The sequence below is a fragment of the Mustela lutreola genome, chromosome 7 (genome assembly GCF_030435805.1).
Source record: "Mustela lutreola isolate mMusLut2 chromosome 7, mMusLut2.pri, whole genome shotgun sequence".
In the NCBI taxonomy this organism is placed as follows: domain Eukaryota; kingdom Metazoa; phylum Chordata; class Mammalia; order Carnivora; family Mustelidae; genus Mustela; species Mustela lutreola.
The window spans coordinates 117008711-117026165 of record NC_081296.1 but is presented as its reverse complement, the minus strand read 5'-3'; the positions used below and the strand labels follow the sequence as shown (position 1 = coordinate 117026165).

The 17455-nt window shown below is 38.7% G+C and overlaps 1 protein-coding gene and 1 pseudogene across 12 annotated transcripts in view; both read right to left on the bottom strand.

The window, feature by feature from the left end:
- The window catches only part of SYNE2 (spectrin repeat containing nuclear envelope protein 2), a 328121-nt gene that overhangs the window by 160157 nt on the left and 150509 nt on the right, over positions 1-17455 (bottom strand). For all 12 annotated transcript variants that reach the window (XM_059182293.1, XM_059182290.1, XM_059182281.1 and 9 more), the window contains exons 36-45: positions 16840-17040; positions 16326-16497; positions 15506-15618; positions 13592-13794; positions 13029-13148; positions 12461-12752; positions 10901-11052; positions 9664-9973; positions 7698-7862; positions 4357-4698 (exon numbers count right to left, since the gene is read on the bottom strand). In XM_059182293.1, coding sequence (XP_059038276.1) covers positions 4357-4698; positions 7698-7862; positions 9664-9973; positions 10901-11052; positions 12461-12752; positions 13029-13148; positions 13592-13794; positions 15506-15618; positions 16326-16497; positions 16840-17040 — 2070 coding nt within the window. The remainder of the gene's footprint in view (positions 1-4356; positions 4699-7697; positions 7863-9663; positions 9974-10900; positions 11053-12460; positions 12753-13028; positions 13149-13591; positions 13795-15505; positions 15619-16325; positions 16498-16839; positions 17041-17455) is intronic.
- On the bottom strand, positions 2131-2295 carry LOC131837328 (U4 spliceosomal RNA; annotated as a pseudogene).

Genomic DNA, 17455 nt, shown 5'->3' with positions numbered 1-17455 from the left:
TGAGAGTAGAGAAGGTTCAAAATAGACCCAAGAACTCAATAAAGGTTCACTGAGTCTGACAGTATATTAGCATATTAAGCCTCAATTAACAACCCACACAATGCATTCAAGAAAATGGTAAGGGTAAGCCACCAAGCATCAGGCTGGGTAGAGGACATGGGTTCTAGTCCCAGGGCTGCTGGAGTATAAACTCGGCCAATTATCATCTCTGATTCAATTCCCTCACCTGAAACACAAGGGTTAGCCTAGAAAGTTTCTAAGGTCCCCCAGCCTATAAGATTTCAGGACTTGGGAACATGTTCTCCAATGTACACTGCTCACAGATGTCAACACCACATACACGATCTAAGTCACTTGTCCTGTAAAGGAATAAATCTTGCATTACGAAAAATACCTCCAGAGCAAGAAGCAAGATTTGTATATTTGTATACAGGCCAAACCCAGCAAAGTAGTACACTTCCAAGACAGAGCTGGCATGTGGCCCAACTATGTGTTTCTATTAACAAAAATTTTTTTTACTGAATTATCAGGATAACACCAAAAATAGACATCATTTACCCCAGGACTGAAAGTTCTTTACCTTGGAAGTGGTTTTCCCTGACTCTACTGTGTTTCTGGTCGCTCACCCTCAGCAGGACACCTGACATGTTTTCCCTGTATCTGCGACTAGCTACTTTTCAGAATTTCTCTATGAAGGCCTTCTTAAACACTGAAATGATAAATGCTCAGGAATTTTTGAAAAGAAAAAAAAAACTCAGATATACTAACAATTACACCTAATGACAAGGAATTAAAAGAAGTAATTATAGGCAAAAGGTTGTTTTAGGAGCAATTACATCACGTAGGTTGACACTGGGGAACGAGGGGGCAAGAAAGAAGCTTTAATACCAGTTAATTTGTAATGCTGCTTTATGAGTTTTTAGAATAATAACAAACTACGAATGTATTACTTTCGTTTTTCTTCCTCTTTACCATTTCCCTTTATGGACACCTCAGATCTGAAGGGATTAGTCAGTCTTCAATTTTTCCATATCCTAATCTGTTACTTTGTTTTGCCTACACAGGAAGAGAAGATAGAAGGCAGTTCTGCCTCCTCATATTTAAAAACTCTTAGAAAGTCACTTCTATAAGAATATCCAGAGATATTGGATCATAAGCACCCATATCCTTCAGTTTACATGCTGCAATTTCTTTTTGCCTCCAGGTTTCCCTTAATATTGAGTTATTAAAGAAAAAGTCAACCAAAGGTCCAGATCTAAGTTATCGCCTAAATTTCATCTAAAATGAAATTCCTGGAGGGGCACCTGGGTGGCTCCATCTGTTAAGAGGCTGCCTTCGGCTCAGGTTATGATCCCAGGGTCCTGGGATCAAGTCATATCAGGATCCTTGCTCAGTGGGGAGCCTGCTTCTCTGCCTCCTCCGCCTGCCACTCTGCCAGCTTATGCTCTCTCTCTCAATCTCGGAAAATTAAATAAATAAATTTTTTTAAAAAAATGAAATTCTTGGCAACAGATTGAAATACATACATACTATAATCGCAATTTTTGACAAATGCAATCACACCTTCAACAAAACTCTAAGATCGAATGGAATTTACTAAAGAAAAAAGTAGAAGAAAATAAAACTTCCTAAAAATTCTTCTGGAGGCAATTTTAAAGGATCTGACAAAAACCCCTGTAGATCCTAAAAAGGCATGTGAAATGAGCATTAATTAGATATTTCGTCACTGTTAGATTTTTTTTAATATTTCAAAAGGTTTTATTTATTTATTTGAGAGAGAGTGTGTGAGCCAAGCAGGGGACAGGGGCAAAGGGAGAGGGAGATGACTCACCGCTGAGCAGGGAGCCCGATGCATGACTTGATCCCAGGACCCTGGGATCATGACCTGAGCTGAAGGCAGCCGCTTAACCTACAGAGCCACCCAGGAGTCCATAATTAGTGTTACATTTTAAAACCATGATAACTGATGGCATATTTGAGCAGAATGATTAGCACAAAAGAGGCCTTGAAAAGTATTTTTAATCAATTAAATGCTTATTTTCACTATCATAATAGCTTCTGATTAATCAGACTTACAGTTCAGTAAATGGTGCTTTTATGTTATTCAGAGACTCCTGCTTAAGTCTTTACACTCGAGTCTTACACATGTTTATGCATGTTTTGATCGCCTTTACTAGCTGCTCAACATTAAAACTATTCTTGGTCCTTCATAGTCTATTATATAGAGTTTTCAATTAGCAATAATCGCGCCTCGGATAAACCTCATTGGCTACGATACTGCCACTGCGCAAAGCTAGTCTATTATATAGAATAAAGTATATCAAGCCAGTACTTAGAGTAGAGGAAATAAAAGCACAAGCAGAGGAAAAAAAAAAAAAGATTCATGTCACAAAAGAATAAAAAGTCACAATAAAATATTTCTAGAGAATTAAAACCACAAACCTCTACCCCAAACCACTCCTCTACCCTAAACCTACTTGAAGACTGAAGTACCTCTATCACTTTTTTAGGTTTAAAAGTAGCTTATCAGGGTGCCTGGGTGGTTCCGTGGATTAAGCCTCTGCCTTTGGCTCAGGTCATGATCTCAGGGTCCTGGGATAGAGCCCTGTGTCCGCTCTCTACTTAAGGCGGAAGTCTGCTTCCCCCTGCCTCTCTCTCTCTGCCTGCCTCTTCTTGATCTGTCAAATAAATAAAATCTTAAAAATAAATAAATAAATAAAAGTAGCTTATTTTCTCCTTCACAAACATGAGTCTTCTGACCATGACACAAGGCATCACAAATCAAATAAAAATTTATATTACAATATATTTGTCTTACATGATTCAATGGAAAAATATTTTAATGAAGTATCATAAATTATAAATAACTCATCATTCAAGATCAAGTAAATGCTTAATAAATTATAAAAACTCTTATTATTGGATTATAAGTTTTATTTAGTTTTCAATATACTCTACTGTATTTTGGGGGCTCACAGCCAAAATGGGTCTGAGAAGCTAATTTTAAAAGTTATTAAGCAACTCCCTATAGCAACATCATGTATTAGGATAGAAAGCACTCAGGTTTGTTTTGTTTTTTTTTTCTTTCTCACTTAACTACTGCTGTTTAATACTGTTAAGAAAGTTTCTTTTATATATACTCCTCAGGAGTCGCAGGTATGGGCCCTCCATTCCTTAAGACATTTTCCTTAGCGATATCTAACACTGCTTGTGGGATTTAGTAAGTCTTTTCTCATGGCCAGACAGATGCTCCATTGGCATTTACGGTTTTACATATTTCTAGAGAACACTATCTGGTTCCTATAATCTTCCATGCATTTCTGTTTTGTTTTGTTTTCTAAGATTTTACTTGTTTATTTGAGAAAGAGAAAAAGAGAGAGAAAGCATGAGTGGGGCGGGGGTGGGGGGAGGGAGAAGCAGACTCCCTGCTGAGCAGGAAGCCCAACCTGGGGATCAATCCCAGGACCCAGAGGTCAGGACCCGAGCCGAAGTTAGATGCTTAACTGACTGAGCCACCCAGGCACCCTCATGGACTTCTGTTTTAAGAAGACAACAGAAATGCACATTCTTTTCATTGCTTTTGATCACATAGTCCATAAAAAGCTGATGAGAACTTACACCTGAATGGTCTAGCCTTTGCCAATGTCCCACTGGACCTTGGACTGTGAGAGGCTGCCTAACAGAAAGACCCTTTCAAATATGGTTTACTGGATGGTTCTCTGTGCCTTTTTCATTTCAATCTCTACCCTGTGAGAAAGAACTTTAAGAGCCATAGGAGAATGAAAACAAAACAACATTCTTCTTTCTTCTCCCTAGGGAAAATCAGGAGCCTGAATGTTGGTATTCTCATACCAAGGGATCTGACAACATTTAAAGATGCATTTGCAGTATAGGGTTAACATGAGAAAAAAGAAGGAAACTGTCCTTTGAAGTAGTCTCTGATTTCATTATAAAATCCACAAAAAAAAAAAAAAAAAGAAAGAAAGAAAAAAAAGAAATAAGGCTCTTGGGATTTTTTTCCCTCCGAAAATGGATAGAACACACTTTCTTTTCTTTTGCCTTTTCTAATTTGCCTTTGTGCTCTTGACCCAAGAAACTGTATCTGATTACATATCAGAGAGAATAATCAACCTAAATTGATGACTGACATTTTAACAGACTAAACAGTAATATTTCACCACTGAAATCTTGGATAGTTTTCTAAGGGCTCTTCTTACGAGTGGGCATCATAAATAGCCAGCACACTGAGGGTTTAATTATGAAATCAGAAGGCTTGATTTACCATCCTCTTTTCAAAGCCCAACACCTCTTCATTCTCAGACGCGATGTCTTAGAGACGCAATCATTAGCACTTACCTTGTTTATCTTGCAGTCTTCCTCAAACTTTTCCAGTGCATTGGAGTCCTGAGTGGACTCATGCACTTCAGAAGTGACCTCCTTCTCTCTGCCTGGCGGAGTAAACTTTTCTCTCTGTTCTGATGAGCGTTTTGAGTTGAGAATGCTATTGAGACAATTTTCTGTCTCCTGCTTGGCAGATTCAAGTCTGTTTTCCAAGTCCTTCTGTTTACACATAAGTGATTTTATATCATCTTTAATAATCTTCTGTCCCACTGAAGATGTATTTTGCTTGATGGAGTTTGCTAAAGCTAAAATCTGCTTTAGTGTGCCATCTTGCAAACGGAGTCTATTCTCTAGTTCCTGTAAGTGGAGAAAAGATTGTCACGAAAAGTACCTCTGTTCAATGGTCACGAGAGTTAATTGACTTTTATAAATCACAGAGTATTCTGCTCCACTAGCAGAAAGTGTAAAAAATTTACCAATTCATATCACAAAGAAGAAACTTTGGGCAAAATGTAAACCAGTGTGCCATCCCAGATCTAAATCTCCAACAGATTTTATAAGATACTAGAAGTTAATCAGAAGTAACAAAGAAAATTCTCCCAACACAGTTCCTGGAACGTAGGAGGCATCAACACGTATTTGTTAAGTAATATTTTGTTCAAGAGACAGACTTTTTACACAATCAAAATACTAAATAATAAGTGCCTACTCTGTGCAAAGCACTGAAAATAGAAGAATCATTTAGAATGTACCCACACGAATCTAGTACTAATATTTACAATTCAGAGTAAAGCTTAAATCAATGACTTAATGCAGTATCTGGAACATAGCAGGAACTCGATCAATACTGACTCAACGCATGAACAAACCAGGCTGATTTGAGACCTTAAGACTCAAAAGGAAATGTGAGGTATTATAATAGTTACTGATGTTACTGCTGAAATAGAATAAGCCTTAAAGTTACTAGGTGAATTATATAGTATTTATCAGTCACTATCCTAATAGACTACACAGTATTCCTGTATTTGTTCATTTAACTAGCAACAAATGTTATGATAGTTTTGGGGTTTTTTTTAATTAAAAAAATTTTTCAAGCCATCTTGGGGCATCTGCATGGCTCCGTTGGTTCAGTGTCTGCCTTTAGCTCAGATCACAATCCCAGGGTCCTGGGATCCAGCCCCACACTGGGCTCCCTGCTCAGCAGGGTGTTCGCTTCTCCCCCTCCCCATGCTCACACTCACATTGTCTCAAATAAATAAATTAAAATCTTTTAAAAAAATCTTTTTAGAGTAATCTCTATACTCAGTGTGGGGCTCGAACTCACAACCCTACGATCAAGAGTCACATGCTCCACCAACTGAGCCAGCCAGGCAGCCTATTATGACAGGTTTCAAAGTTACATAGATAAGCAAAACACAGTCAAGTCAGGTTCCTATAGTCTAGTGAGAGAGACACAGAAGTCAACAGACAATTCTAACAGAACGTGAAAACTGTGCTAACAAGTCTGCACAAGTCATTGAAACAAATTCAGCTGGAAGAAGGGAGATCCAGACTGCATTTTAGAATGATCCGGGTGCAGCCATGGGGATGTTGCCATGGAGAGGGTGGCAAGTGCACGCAGAGAGCCTATTCGGAACTCAATGCAGGGGTGTCTGAGGTGAGGGCTTGCTCTGAAGAGGCAATAATGGAGGGTCTAGGGGGAGAAACAAATTGTACAGATATTCCAGACATGATAGAGACAGCACTTAATGTCTGACTAAACTGAGGAGTCTGGGAGAGGATGGACAACCAGGTTTCTGACCTGAAGCCCGGAGAGATGGTAGAAATATTCAGAGTCCGAGAACACAGAAGAAAAAGCAGGCCTACTGGTAGGGAGATGGAGAAAGGGAAGTTGAGTTATTTTCTGGACATACTGAATGATATATAAGTTTACAACATCTAAGTAGAGGTGTGTCATGGGGTGAGAAGACCTGAGCAGTAGCCCCTGCTCTGGGTGAACTTGTAAGTCCCTCACCTCTCCAGAACCCAGCTTATCACATATAAAACGAAGGGTCTGAACTTGATAGCCTCTGAGATTTCTTCTACCTATAACAGAGGCTCTATGTTAATTTTTCTGGAGAAGACTGAGCTGGGCTCACATCTAACACTTTTCTTAATTATCCATGGCCCCTAAACAGTACTGTGGACATGATGAGCCCTGAACATCTGTCAAATAATTGCTGTTAAAAAGGGAGGTAACAGGGCGCCTGGGTGGCTCAGTAGGTTAAAGCCTCTGCCTTCAGCTCAGGTCATGATTCCAGGGTTCTGGGTTCGAACCCTGCATCAGGCTCTCTGCTCAGCAGGGAACCTGCTTCCTCCTCTCTCTCTGACTGCTTCTATGCCTACTTGTGATCTCTATCTGTCAAATAAATAAATGAAATCTTGAAAAAAAAAAAAAAGGGGGGGTGGGAGGTAGCCTGTCACAATGTCAGGCCACAGAGGAGAGGGCTTGCTTGATTTCTAGGCCCCTAAATGAAAGAGATGAGGGGGCTGGTTCTGTTGGAAGAACATGGGAAGCTTGATCTCAGGGATACGAGTTTGAGTCCCATGTCGGGTGGAGAGATTACTTAAATAAATTTAAAAACTTAAAGAAAAGAAAAAAAAAGAGATAGAGAACTCTCACATTCGGGCCAGCAGTGCTGCTTTTGAGACTAACACCATGAAATCTCCAGTTAAGGAGCTGTCAAAGAAGTAGCTGAGAAAATGCTTTACTTTGTTTTCTTCTAGAAGACACCTCTCAGGTTTGCTGACATTGGCTAAGCAAAGAGTGAGAATCCAAGGAATGTGTTTTGAGGATGTGGGTAAAGGGTTGTCTATGATCCTCACTGCAAAAGGCTAGGGGCTGTTGAAGTGAGGGAGAGGAGTTTGGACGCCTTACATCTGGAGAGAGCTCTAATTTAGACCGAGAGTATGGAAAGTAATAAGGTAAAAATGATACAATTCCCATCCACCCCTGATAAAGAATGCAAAACTGAAGCATTTCCCCCTTGGTCTTGTGGCATCAGATACATTCTTTGACTCTCCAGTATCTCCTGGAATCACTGTGCTGTCTTGGAAACAAAGATCTCCGGGAGGTACAGACTGGTCATGGTGGAATGGTCTCGGAGGGTCCGGAGTGCAGGGAAACGTTCAATGCAAATTATAAAGGGACTTGGTCACTAAAAAAGAGCATTCCCATTTTCTATGACTAGTCAGAACCTTAGTCATCTTCGTTACCTGAAGAGTAACTGGATTTCTTACCAAACACACAGATTTGTTCATTATAATTAATACCGATTCTGTTTTCATGCCCATCATGTCTGGACACTGATCAATACCTGCAGTTTCTGTAGTTTTTCCTCAACACCTATTTGATCCCCAGGCATATCAGAAAAACTGGCAAATTCCTTGGAGATATCATCCAATGTGGCATTCAGGTCTGTGATGCAAAGCTGGTATGAGTGGTGCTCTTGAACATGACCTTCCAATTTCTGCACAGAATCCTAAAAATAAAACCACCGACAATTCACCCATGATGTCTCTGAATTTTCTCACTCAGAAATATAATTAAATTGTTCAGAAACCCTTGTTTCATCTTGAAACAGGGCCATAAATTGTCCAGAAAATTTAAGTAAAGTTTTTAGTAGCTGAGATATTTCGATGTAAAATCTCCTCCGTCCCCCTGAAAATGGCTTATTGAAATCACATTTGTTTCCCCCATGCTTCTTTGCCTTCATTTCATTCCTGAGGACAATTTATTTCTCAAGAGGTTTACAAAACATAAATGCTTCAAATTATATCATCAAATCACAAACATCTATAATAAAGCAGCTCCCTTAATTATCCTTCTTAGTATAACCAAATATCCACAGCTGGAAATGAGGCTATCTGAGATCAGCCTAACCTCGGATTCCTTCCCTAAGTATTAAATTCCAACACTGTGTGTTAGGAACAAGTAATCCTAACTCAAAAGCAAACCCACCTTGAAGTTCTCTTCCTGGAATAAGAACATAAGGTGGCCACACCTGATCAGAACAGTAGTAATTATTAAACTCAACCCCTTCAGTCAAGTGGATCTCTCTTCATCTCTGTACATCTCCTGCGGTCTATAGAGCACGATTTCTCATCCACAGGATTCTTACATTGAATCTAACTTCCAAAATGCAAAATATAGATAATTCTCTTATGAGAATACACTCCCCCTCAGTGGCAAGCTGACATCTCTTATCTCTTTTACTGCAGACCATTCAAGAGAGGGAAACTGAGGAGGTTTATACAGAATCATGAATGTATAGCTGACCCTTGAACAGCATGGGTTTGAGCTACATGGATCCAATCATGCATAGATCTTATACAGTGCAGAACTGTAAATGCGTTTCCTCTTGTGATTTTTTTTTTAAAGATTTTATTTATTTATTTGACAGAGGGAGAGAGATCACAAGTAGGCAGAGAGGCAGGCAGAGAGAGAGGAGGAAGCAGGCTCCCTGCCGAGCAGAGAGCCCGATGTGGGGCTCGATCCCAGGACCCTGGGATCATGACCTGAGCTGAAGGCAGAGGCTTAACCCACTGAGCCACCCAGGCGCCCCTCCTCTTGTGATTTTAACATTTTCTTTCTTCTAGCTTACTGTACAATGTATAATACATATAACGTACAACATACATGTTAATCGACTGTGTTATCCATAAGGCTTCCTGGTCACTAGTAGGCTAATAGCAGTTAAGCTTTCAGAAAGTCAGAAGTTATACACAAATTTTAACTGTGGGGGGCTCAACAGCCCTGTCCCCTCAACTTTGTTCAAGGGTTAACTGTAAACCATTCCAGTGGATAGATCTGTCCAATGGACAAATGGATGGATTGGTGGATGCATGGATCACTTTGACAACATCTCTTTCAGAGAGGTACATTAAAAGATCTTAGGGGTGCCTGGATGGCTCAGTCCATTAAGTGTCCAATTCTTGGTTTCAGCTCAGATCATGATCCCAGGGTCATGAGATAAAGCTCACACACTCTCCTGTTCTCTCTCTCTCAAATAAATAAATCTTAAAAAAAAAAAATCTTAACCCTTTGACCCCTGAAAAGGAGAAGCCGGAGGAGAAAAAATAACATCATCATCAAACAATAGGCACTGTATTCTTCTAGCAAAACTGACAGATTAAGGAGTTAGTATTTGTATCTCAAAATGATCAATTAAATGTTAGAAGGTTCTGATTTACCAAAAGAACAAAAAATGGTTCCACATACAAAAATGACGTAAGTATGCATAATTATGACAATCATTTGAAATTTCATTTTGACCATTTCACCTGGAGCTGTTGCAAAAGACTTTCATGTAGATGCTTTATTTCCAGCCAAGGTTTTTCACTGAAGTTGGGATTTTTAGTGCACTCTAAGAGGTAACTTCCTTGAGATTTTAACTCTTTTAGCAAAGACGTCAAATCTTGTGCTTTCTGGAGGAATTTCTTATAAATTTTTAGCTGCGCTTTCTTCTCCTGCAAACCATGTTGCAGCGCAAAGCCCACTTCCTGCTTCTTTTTTAGTTCCGTGAGCATTAATCTCAGATCATCCTTACTTTGTAAATACTTCTCTCCTTCTAGCAGAAGCTTTTCTTGATGGCTAAGTTGAACAAATATTTTAGAAATGACATGACTCTTAGCAAATTGGAATGCTTTCTGCATATTATGTATAACATACATTGTAATAAAAAGCATTGAAATAACACTAACATTAGTTATTCCCGAAGACTCCTTTTGGCATTAATGACATTGTAAATAGCACTAAGTCTAGCTCAGAAATCAAGAGAGAAATTATTTGTAGTATTATTTAAAAAAATATTTTGTTACATAATTTGACCTGAGAATAAACACTTAATAATTTAGATTCCAGACCATTACAGTTTTTACTATGCTTAAAATTATATTATCTTACATTTCTCTTTCTCATATAACTAAAATAAATAATTATCCAGTACATTTGCCAAGTAACTAGTTTATACTTTCTATACTTTAAATTTAGTTTTGATCTGACTTCCTAGAAAAAAATATAAAATTCACATTTCCACTAAACAATAAATGTATCATTTAAGATGTGATATGAATTAAAAATTTTCACCAGAATTATGTCCACTGAATTCAGACATTTACCACGTTTATACATTTAAGAATCTCTTAGAATATATACTTAAAAGGATAATTATTCTACAGTAATATCATGCAGACTACTGAGATTGTCTGGGGGAGGGGAGTTTTGGTAAGAAGCAGTGCTGAAGGTGGAATGATAGACAATGCTAATTTGTTACCAAGAACTCCATGGGTTGATGAACCAGCCAAACTAAACACTGCTACAGTTAAAACGGGGTATTTCCTATCTGATCCAGAGAACTTTCCGTCTTTATTTCTGCCTCTGACATTGTGGATGCCCCTGACACTACGGACTTTCTCCCCAATAGATATTATATCCAAATCCAGGAGGCAGACAAAACATACTTGTTATGGCTTCACAGTGTAATGAAAGCCATGAATAAGTGAAGGCATTGTCCTTTACCTTAGATATGTGTTGGCTAAATGGAGTGTGTTGTCCCACTGATTCTTGATATCAGTAAGGGTCTTTGGAGCCAATGGAGATTTGCTGCTCTCAGCCTGACTCATGATGGTCTGTATTTTAGCGTCCCCTTCAGGCTTTAGTAAAATGATTTCCTGAATTAAATAAAACAGAACTTAGAAACTCATTTGTATTACTTAGGGAAAGTACATATGATATCTTTTGATTTATATACGTTATACTTAGAGTAACTGCAGAGTAGATTTCAAAATTATCTTCTCATTTTTATAGGACAATGCTATCTCCTTCACATGATACAGAACTGATTCTCAATAAATATTTTTCAGGTTGATCTCACTGCATTCCTTCTCTCATCTTTATTTTCAACTGCCTTCAAATAAGCAGAGGCCTGAAAGACTCTGGCAAATCCTTCCTATTCACTCCATTATTTATTGATAGAGAGTTAAGGTAACAACCGAACACAACATTTTTATACACTTAAGATGAGACTTAGGGCTTCCCACAGGAAAATGCAGTGCCCCTTGTCAACTCTTGTCCCCGGGCTACAACATAATTAATTCCCACTCCCTGCTCCTCTCTTTCCCTCCTTTGCTCTAAACAATCAAGTTTCTCCCTAATTGGAAACGCAACTCCAGATTCACATCCCCTGGAAAGCCTTTCACATATAACCCCAATTACTTCAGTGAGCTTCACCAACCCTTAGAGCTCATGATGCATAACCATTGCTTCCTGTAATATGCTCTGATTAATGTTAATTTCAATCCTTCCAGGTTCCTTTTACGCACATGTGCTTCTATCCCCTGCATGTTTAACTAACGACAATAGACTAACGTCTATTGAATCTCCCCTGTCTATTGAATCTCCCCTCGGGTAAAAAGTAAGCCGGGTGGAGCTTGAGATTTCCTTGCCCTCTGCAACCCCCTCAGCACCTAATAACCTTTATGAACCACACAACACACTCGATATCTAATCATCTTTATGAACCATACCTATTCACTGTGAAGAAGAGTTCTTCTCTAGCCCTGCCCTGGACATTGCTGATGCCTCTCTGTACTGACATACATATATTTCTTTACATCTGAGCCAACTCCCACTGCCACCCTCTGTAGGCACTGCCCTTACAAAGAGAGGCTATACCGTCTCTCCTCTGTCTGCTTTAAGATAACTTTAGATCCAACACAGCCCTTCTGCCTTTTAAGCACAGTCATCTGAATGCCTTCAGCCAATCCACAGTGATCCTATTTTCCATTAAGAAACAAATCTTTGTAGTTTTCCTCTAAATCTTTTAAAAATTAGGGGCGCCTGGGTGGCTCAGTGGGTTGAGCCGCTGCCTTCGGCTCGGGTCATGGTCTCGGGATCCTGGGATCGAGTCCCGCATCGGGCTCTCTGCTCGGCAGGGAGCCTGCTTCCCTCTCTCTCTCTCTCTGCCTGCCTCTCCATCTACTTGTGATTTCTCTCTGTCAAATAAATAAATAAAATCTTAAAAAAAAAAACCAATTAGAGTTCACTCTGACCTCTGAAATTCAGTTCCCACAGATATACCTTTATTTTTTGGATTCTTTCCTCAAGTGGCATTTTGCCTTCCGATGAATTCAAAGCCATAAGGGACTCTTTAATCCCTGCTATCCAGCGAATAACATCATGTGCGAGATCATTAAAGCTCTGGTCCTCTGTAGGAGGTAACTTATCCTCTTCATCAATTTCACATAATTGTCTCAAAAATGCCTGGTACCTATCAATCAAATGTGCTGATTCCATTACTATTTCTTCCTCTTCGGTAAGCCCACATTCCTTCAAAGAGCTGGTCATCTGGGCCAGAGACTCAAACTGTTCCCTGTAAATTCACATCATGTGAATTAACATGACTGTTAATAATTAACAATTATTTTAATTGTTAATTGTCAATTTTAACTGTTTAATTTTAATTGTTAATTAACAATTGTAAATTCTTAAGTTAATTGTTAATAATTAACAATTAAAAAACAAATTAACATTAATTGCAATAACATTACACACATGTAAATAAACATCACAGAAAGTTTACAGCAGCTACAGCACCATGTAAGAAACCACGCTGGCAGAAAATACACTCGTACGAGATCAGCTCTACCTCTTTCTAGCTACAGCTTCGCAAAATAGCTCAGTTTTCTCTCCTGATTTTTCCATTTCTTCCCATTTCTCTTCTTGACTAATCAACCACTTGCTCAGATTGCTGTGGTCATCCTGGAGTCTAAAAGAACATTAACATATGTTAAATAGAACGGAAGCAAAAAGTGTGTCTATGAAGAGAAGGTAGGCATGAATTTCAGAAGCTAACCAGGTTTTTAACCACTTTTTTTTGTTATTCTTTAGAGAAAAATTAATTTGTAACATTAAAATCCGAACAATAATAGCCTGTATTATAGTGGGATTCTATAAAAGCAACGAGCTATACAAATGTATCAGAGGAGCAAGAAACAAACAGAAAACAGTTCTGGACTCTCCCCTGAACTATTACCATATTAGATAATTTGACGAATTCTCTTAACTTCGGTCTTCTAGAGACAAACTTTGATTTGAAAATATGTATTTTATTTGTGAAATTTGTGTGACTGTATATCCCAGTGTCAGCTGTACTGAGGCACAGAACAGATAAAGGTACCATGTTATTTAGATCTTGCCTTTATTTCCTACCTCAGCAGCTGCTGCAAGTAGTCATTAAGCTCCTTTGCTCGGGCCTGGCAAACGGACTCCATTTTTTCTAATTCGATTTCTTGATTTATAATCCAACTGTTAAGCTCCTTAACATGGGCTTTGGGCAGGTGCTTCTTAACATGATTCAGTACAGTGCCCACCTGCTGTATTTTACTGCCTCTTCCTTCAAGAGTCAAGAAATCCTTAAGAAAGACAGAAAGTCAATGATGTTCTACTGGCAAAGTCAAAGTATCGTCTCTATAACCCCCACGATGCTTTTCCAGAGATGGGCCACCTTTTTAAACACCCAGTACAAGAGAAGAACTATGCAGACAAGGCTAACTGCAAACGCGAATGACCAATTTGTTAGGTGTAGAATGTGTGTTTACATCTGACTCACTGGAAATGGATCAAGAAAAATAATGCAGGGTCACCAAGAATGTCAGTAGGAATAAGACTGGGAAAGCTTCATTTTTCTTTGCCCAGCTTCTAAATACTTGCTCCCTTATGGAAATCAACATGTAAACCTAAACAGCGAATTCACATTTAACTTTGCCCGAATCCACATTTTATTTCAGTGTTTGTGGGTCAAGGTTTGAGCATCCATTGCTAAGACCCATGCCATGGGCAAAGTTAAAGGCAAAAGATAAAAAATAAAAAGTTGGGACTTAAACAAAAAAGAGCAGAAAGGCAATTTTTATCAGTAAAGAACAGTATCACCAAAGCAAGCAATCAAACAAAGAACATTTAGTGCCACTCATAAGCTTGAGAGTATGACTTATCATCAACACTAAAGTACTAGAAACCTAGCCTAAAGTGATCAAGATTTAAGGATGTGGTAAGCATTTTAAATGCCCCCATGCATACTACCTTTTATTTCAGGCTACCTAACACTACAGTTCAACCAGCTATAGTAAAGTGCAACTGAGTCTTTTTTTTTTTTTAAGATTTTATTTATTTATTTGACAGACAGAGATTACAAGCAGGCAGAGAGGCAGGCAGGGGGCAGGGGGTGAGGCAGGGAAGCAGGCTCACTGCTTGCTACTGAGCAGAGAGCCCGATATGGGGCTCGATCCCAGGACCCTGAGATCAGGACCCGAGCCGAAGGCAGAAGCTTTAACCCACTGAGTCGCCCAGGCGCCCCTTATTTATTTATTTGACAGAGAGAGACACAGTGATAGAAGGAGCACAAGCAGGGAGTGGGAGAGGGAGAAACAGGCTTCCTGCTGAGCAGGGAGCCTGATGTGGGGCTCGATCCCAGAACCCTGGGCTGAAGGCAGATACTTAACAACTAAGCCACCCAGGTGCCTCTCAACTGAGATGTTTTAAATATTACTCAGGAAAAAAATAATAATAAGTCAAGAGATCTCTCTCAAGAAAATAAAGGAATCAAAAGCCACATTAAGTAAAGCCTTTATTTTTTATCAAATATAATTTTAAGTTGACTGGATTTACCGGTAAACACGAAGTTAAATAGCATCTTAGACTAGGTGTGAAAATACAACTTGTTTAATTGGCCTGCATCCTTACCCAATAAATATGGAATTTTGAAATATTTGGGGAAAAGTTGGTTATTTGGAAATATTATCTCTGTAGAGAAATTAGTAATTCGAAGTAAATTTTTTTTTTTTTTTTGGAGAGAGAGAGCTTGAGTGGGGAGTGGGGAAAAGGAGAGAGAGAATCCTAAACAGGCTCCACATTCATCATGGAGCCCAAGGTGGGGCTTAATCCCACAACCCTGAGATCATGACCTGAGCAGAAATCAAGCATGAGATGCTTAACCAACTAAACCATTCAGGCACCCCCAAAGTAATGATTTTATCTACTTAAATACAGCCCTATGTCTCTAGCACTTTAGTTTTGATAAATTTTAGTTATAAAGTATATACATATATATATACACATAGATCTTACAGAAAGTTTTTGTAGCTTTTGTTCCACACTCTTTTTTGTTTCTAATGATTCAAAACACTCTTCAAGGTTCATTTTAATGTTGCCAAACCAGTCGTTAAAATTCTTACACTGATCTGCAGGAAAAAACAAAGAAAGCTGCATTCATTCAAGGGAGACTTCAAACACCTTGTTAAATTGAGAAATTTGACACTTGCTTTGCATGACATGGCTACTACAGTCATTGTATAAAGTGGGTAATAAGTTGAAACCCAACTCTGAGGCTAACAGATTCTAGAGAGTAATTGTGGTATATTTTCTTTTTCTTTTTAACTTTTTTATTCTTTTTAAGTAGGCTCCACGCCCAGCATGGAGCCCAGTGCGGAACTTGAACTCATGACCCTAAAATCAAGACCTGAGCTGAGATTAATAGTCGGTTGTTAACCAACTGAGCCACACAGGTGCCCCAAACTGTGGTATATTTTCTATACCAAACCTCCTTTCCAAGCACATAGGACACCCAAAGACACTTGCAAGGGCAGCCTGCTCACAGACATGTCCCTAGACTTACTCACTACGCTGAGCAGATCAAATCTGAAAATGTTGGTGACCTTCTTTCATGAAATAAATATTTGGGACTTTAAAGGAAAAGAGGTTATTTACCATAGGCATAAATCCCCTCCAAAGAGTTATCTGAATAAGTCCTAACTAATTAAATAAATCCTTTTCCTAACTAGAATCTGTGTAACCATTTGTAAGTAAAGCTTACATAAGCCTTCGCATTCACAATACTTATTCATACTTCCAGATTCCCAGAAAGAGTTAGGAGAAACATCGCACTCACCATTCAATAACTTAGAAAAGTGATCTTGCAAAACACTTTTTTTGGTATTAAACAAGTCACTGACACTTTCGTATTGCTTTTTTAATTCAGAGAGTTCAGGAGTCAGACAACCTATTTGATTCTCAAGTAACATCATACTGTGCTTTTGCTGTAGGATTTGCTGCTGTATCTCCTAAATACATAAACAAACAACCATTAGGTCTCAAAATGAGCACAGTTTATACAAAGCATAACATCTCCATTGTTTTTGTAAAAACCTCAATGACCTTCTGTTGGGTGGATTGGCTTTACCTTAGCTAGTACAGGTATAACACAATGCAGTTTAATATCAAATAATTACTGTCCCCCAAGCAATTCAAAGGTGAAACTGCTAAATATACAAATTGTTTTTCTGAGTTTTTGCCCTTGGCTTTCATTTTTTAGTAACTAGGTTTATTAACTTCAAGAGGTCAAAGCCATCAGAAACAAGTATAAAAATAAATCTGAACCACGAAGAGACACAGCTGGGACATACCTCGAGTTTAGTGAAGATCTCTAAGCTGTCGGAAGGAGATAGAGCTTTTAAGAGGGACTCTGTCATTCCAATCTGGGTCTTGGCTTGGTCCAGGTCCTCCCTTAGCTCAGCTGGGCTGCCACTGAGTGCAGAGCACGCGGATTCTCCTATTAAATATGTTTTTACGTTTTCTATCTTGTTTAAAATGGAGGACTCCATGACCTGAAATCATGAAACATACAAAAAGTCTGTGGCAGGCTTTATTTAACTCGATTTTAAGACAACTGCATTGCTACAGAACGAGTTGAAACTTTGCTTCATTTCAACGCAAAGTTAATTCTTCGATGTTCTACATCGCTGATACCATGCCAATTGTTTAAAAAAAAGAATAATACGAAAAAACCAAGATTGGCGTTCTGACTTTTTTTTTCCGGAAAGACTAAATAGGATGAGTCCTTTCCCCCTCCAAAGCAAGCTTTATCTAGCATCTCACTTGAGGTGCCCTCTCGAGGCACTCACTGGAAAATATATTAAAATATACAGAAAAATTAAATGGTCAGCATTTATTGAGTGTTTATTATGTGCACAGCTTTGTGGTAAGCATTTTACATACAAAATACAGGCTTTTGAATGTTAA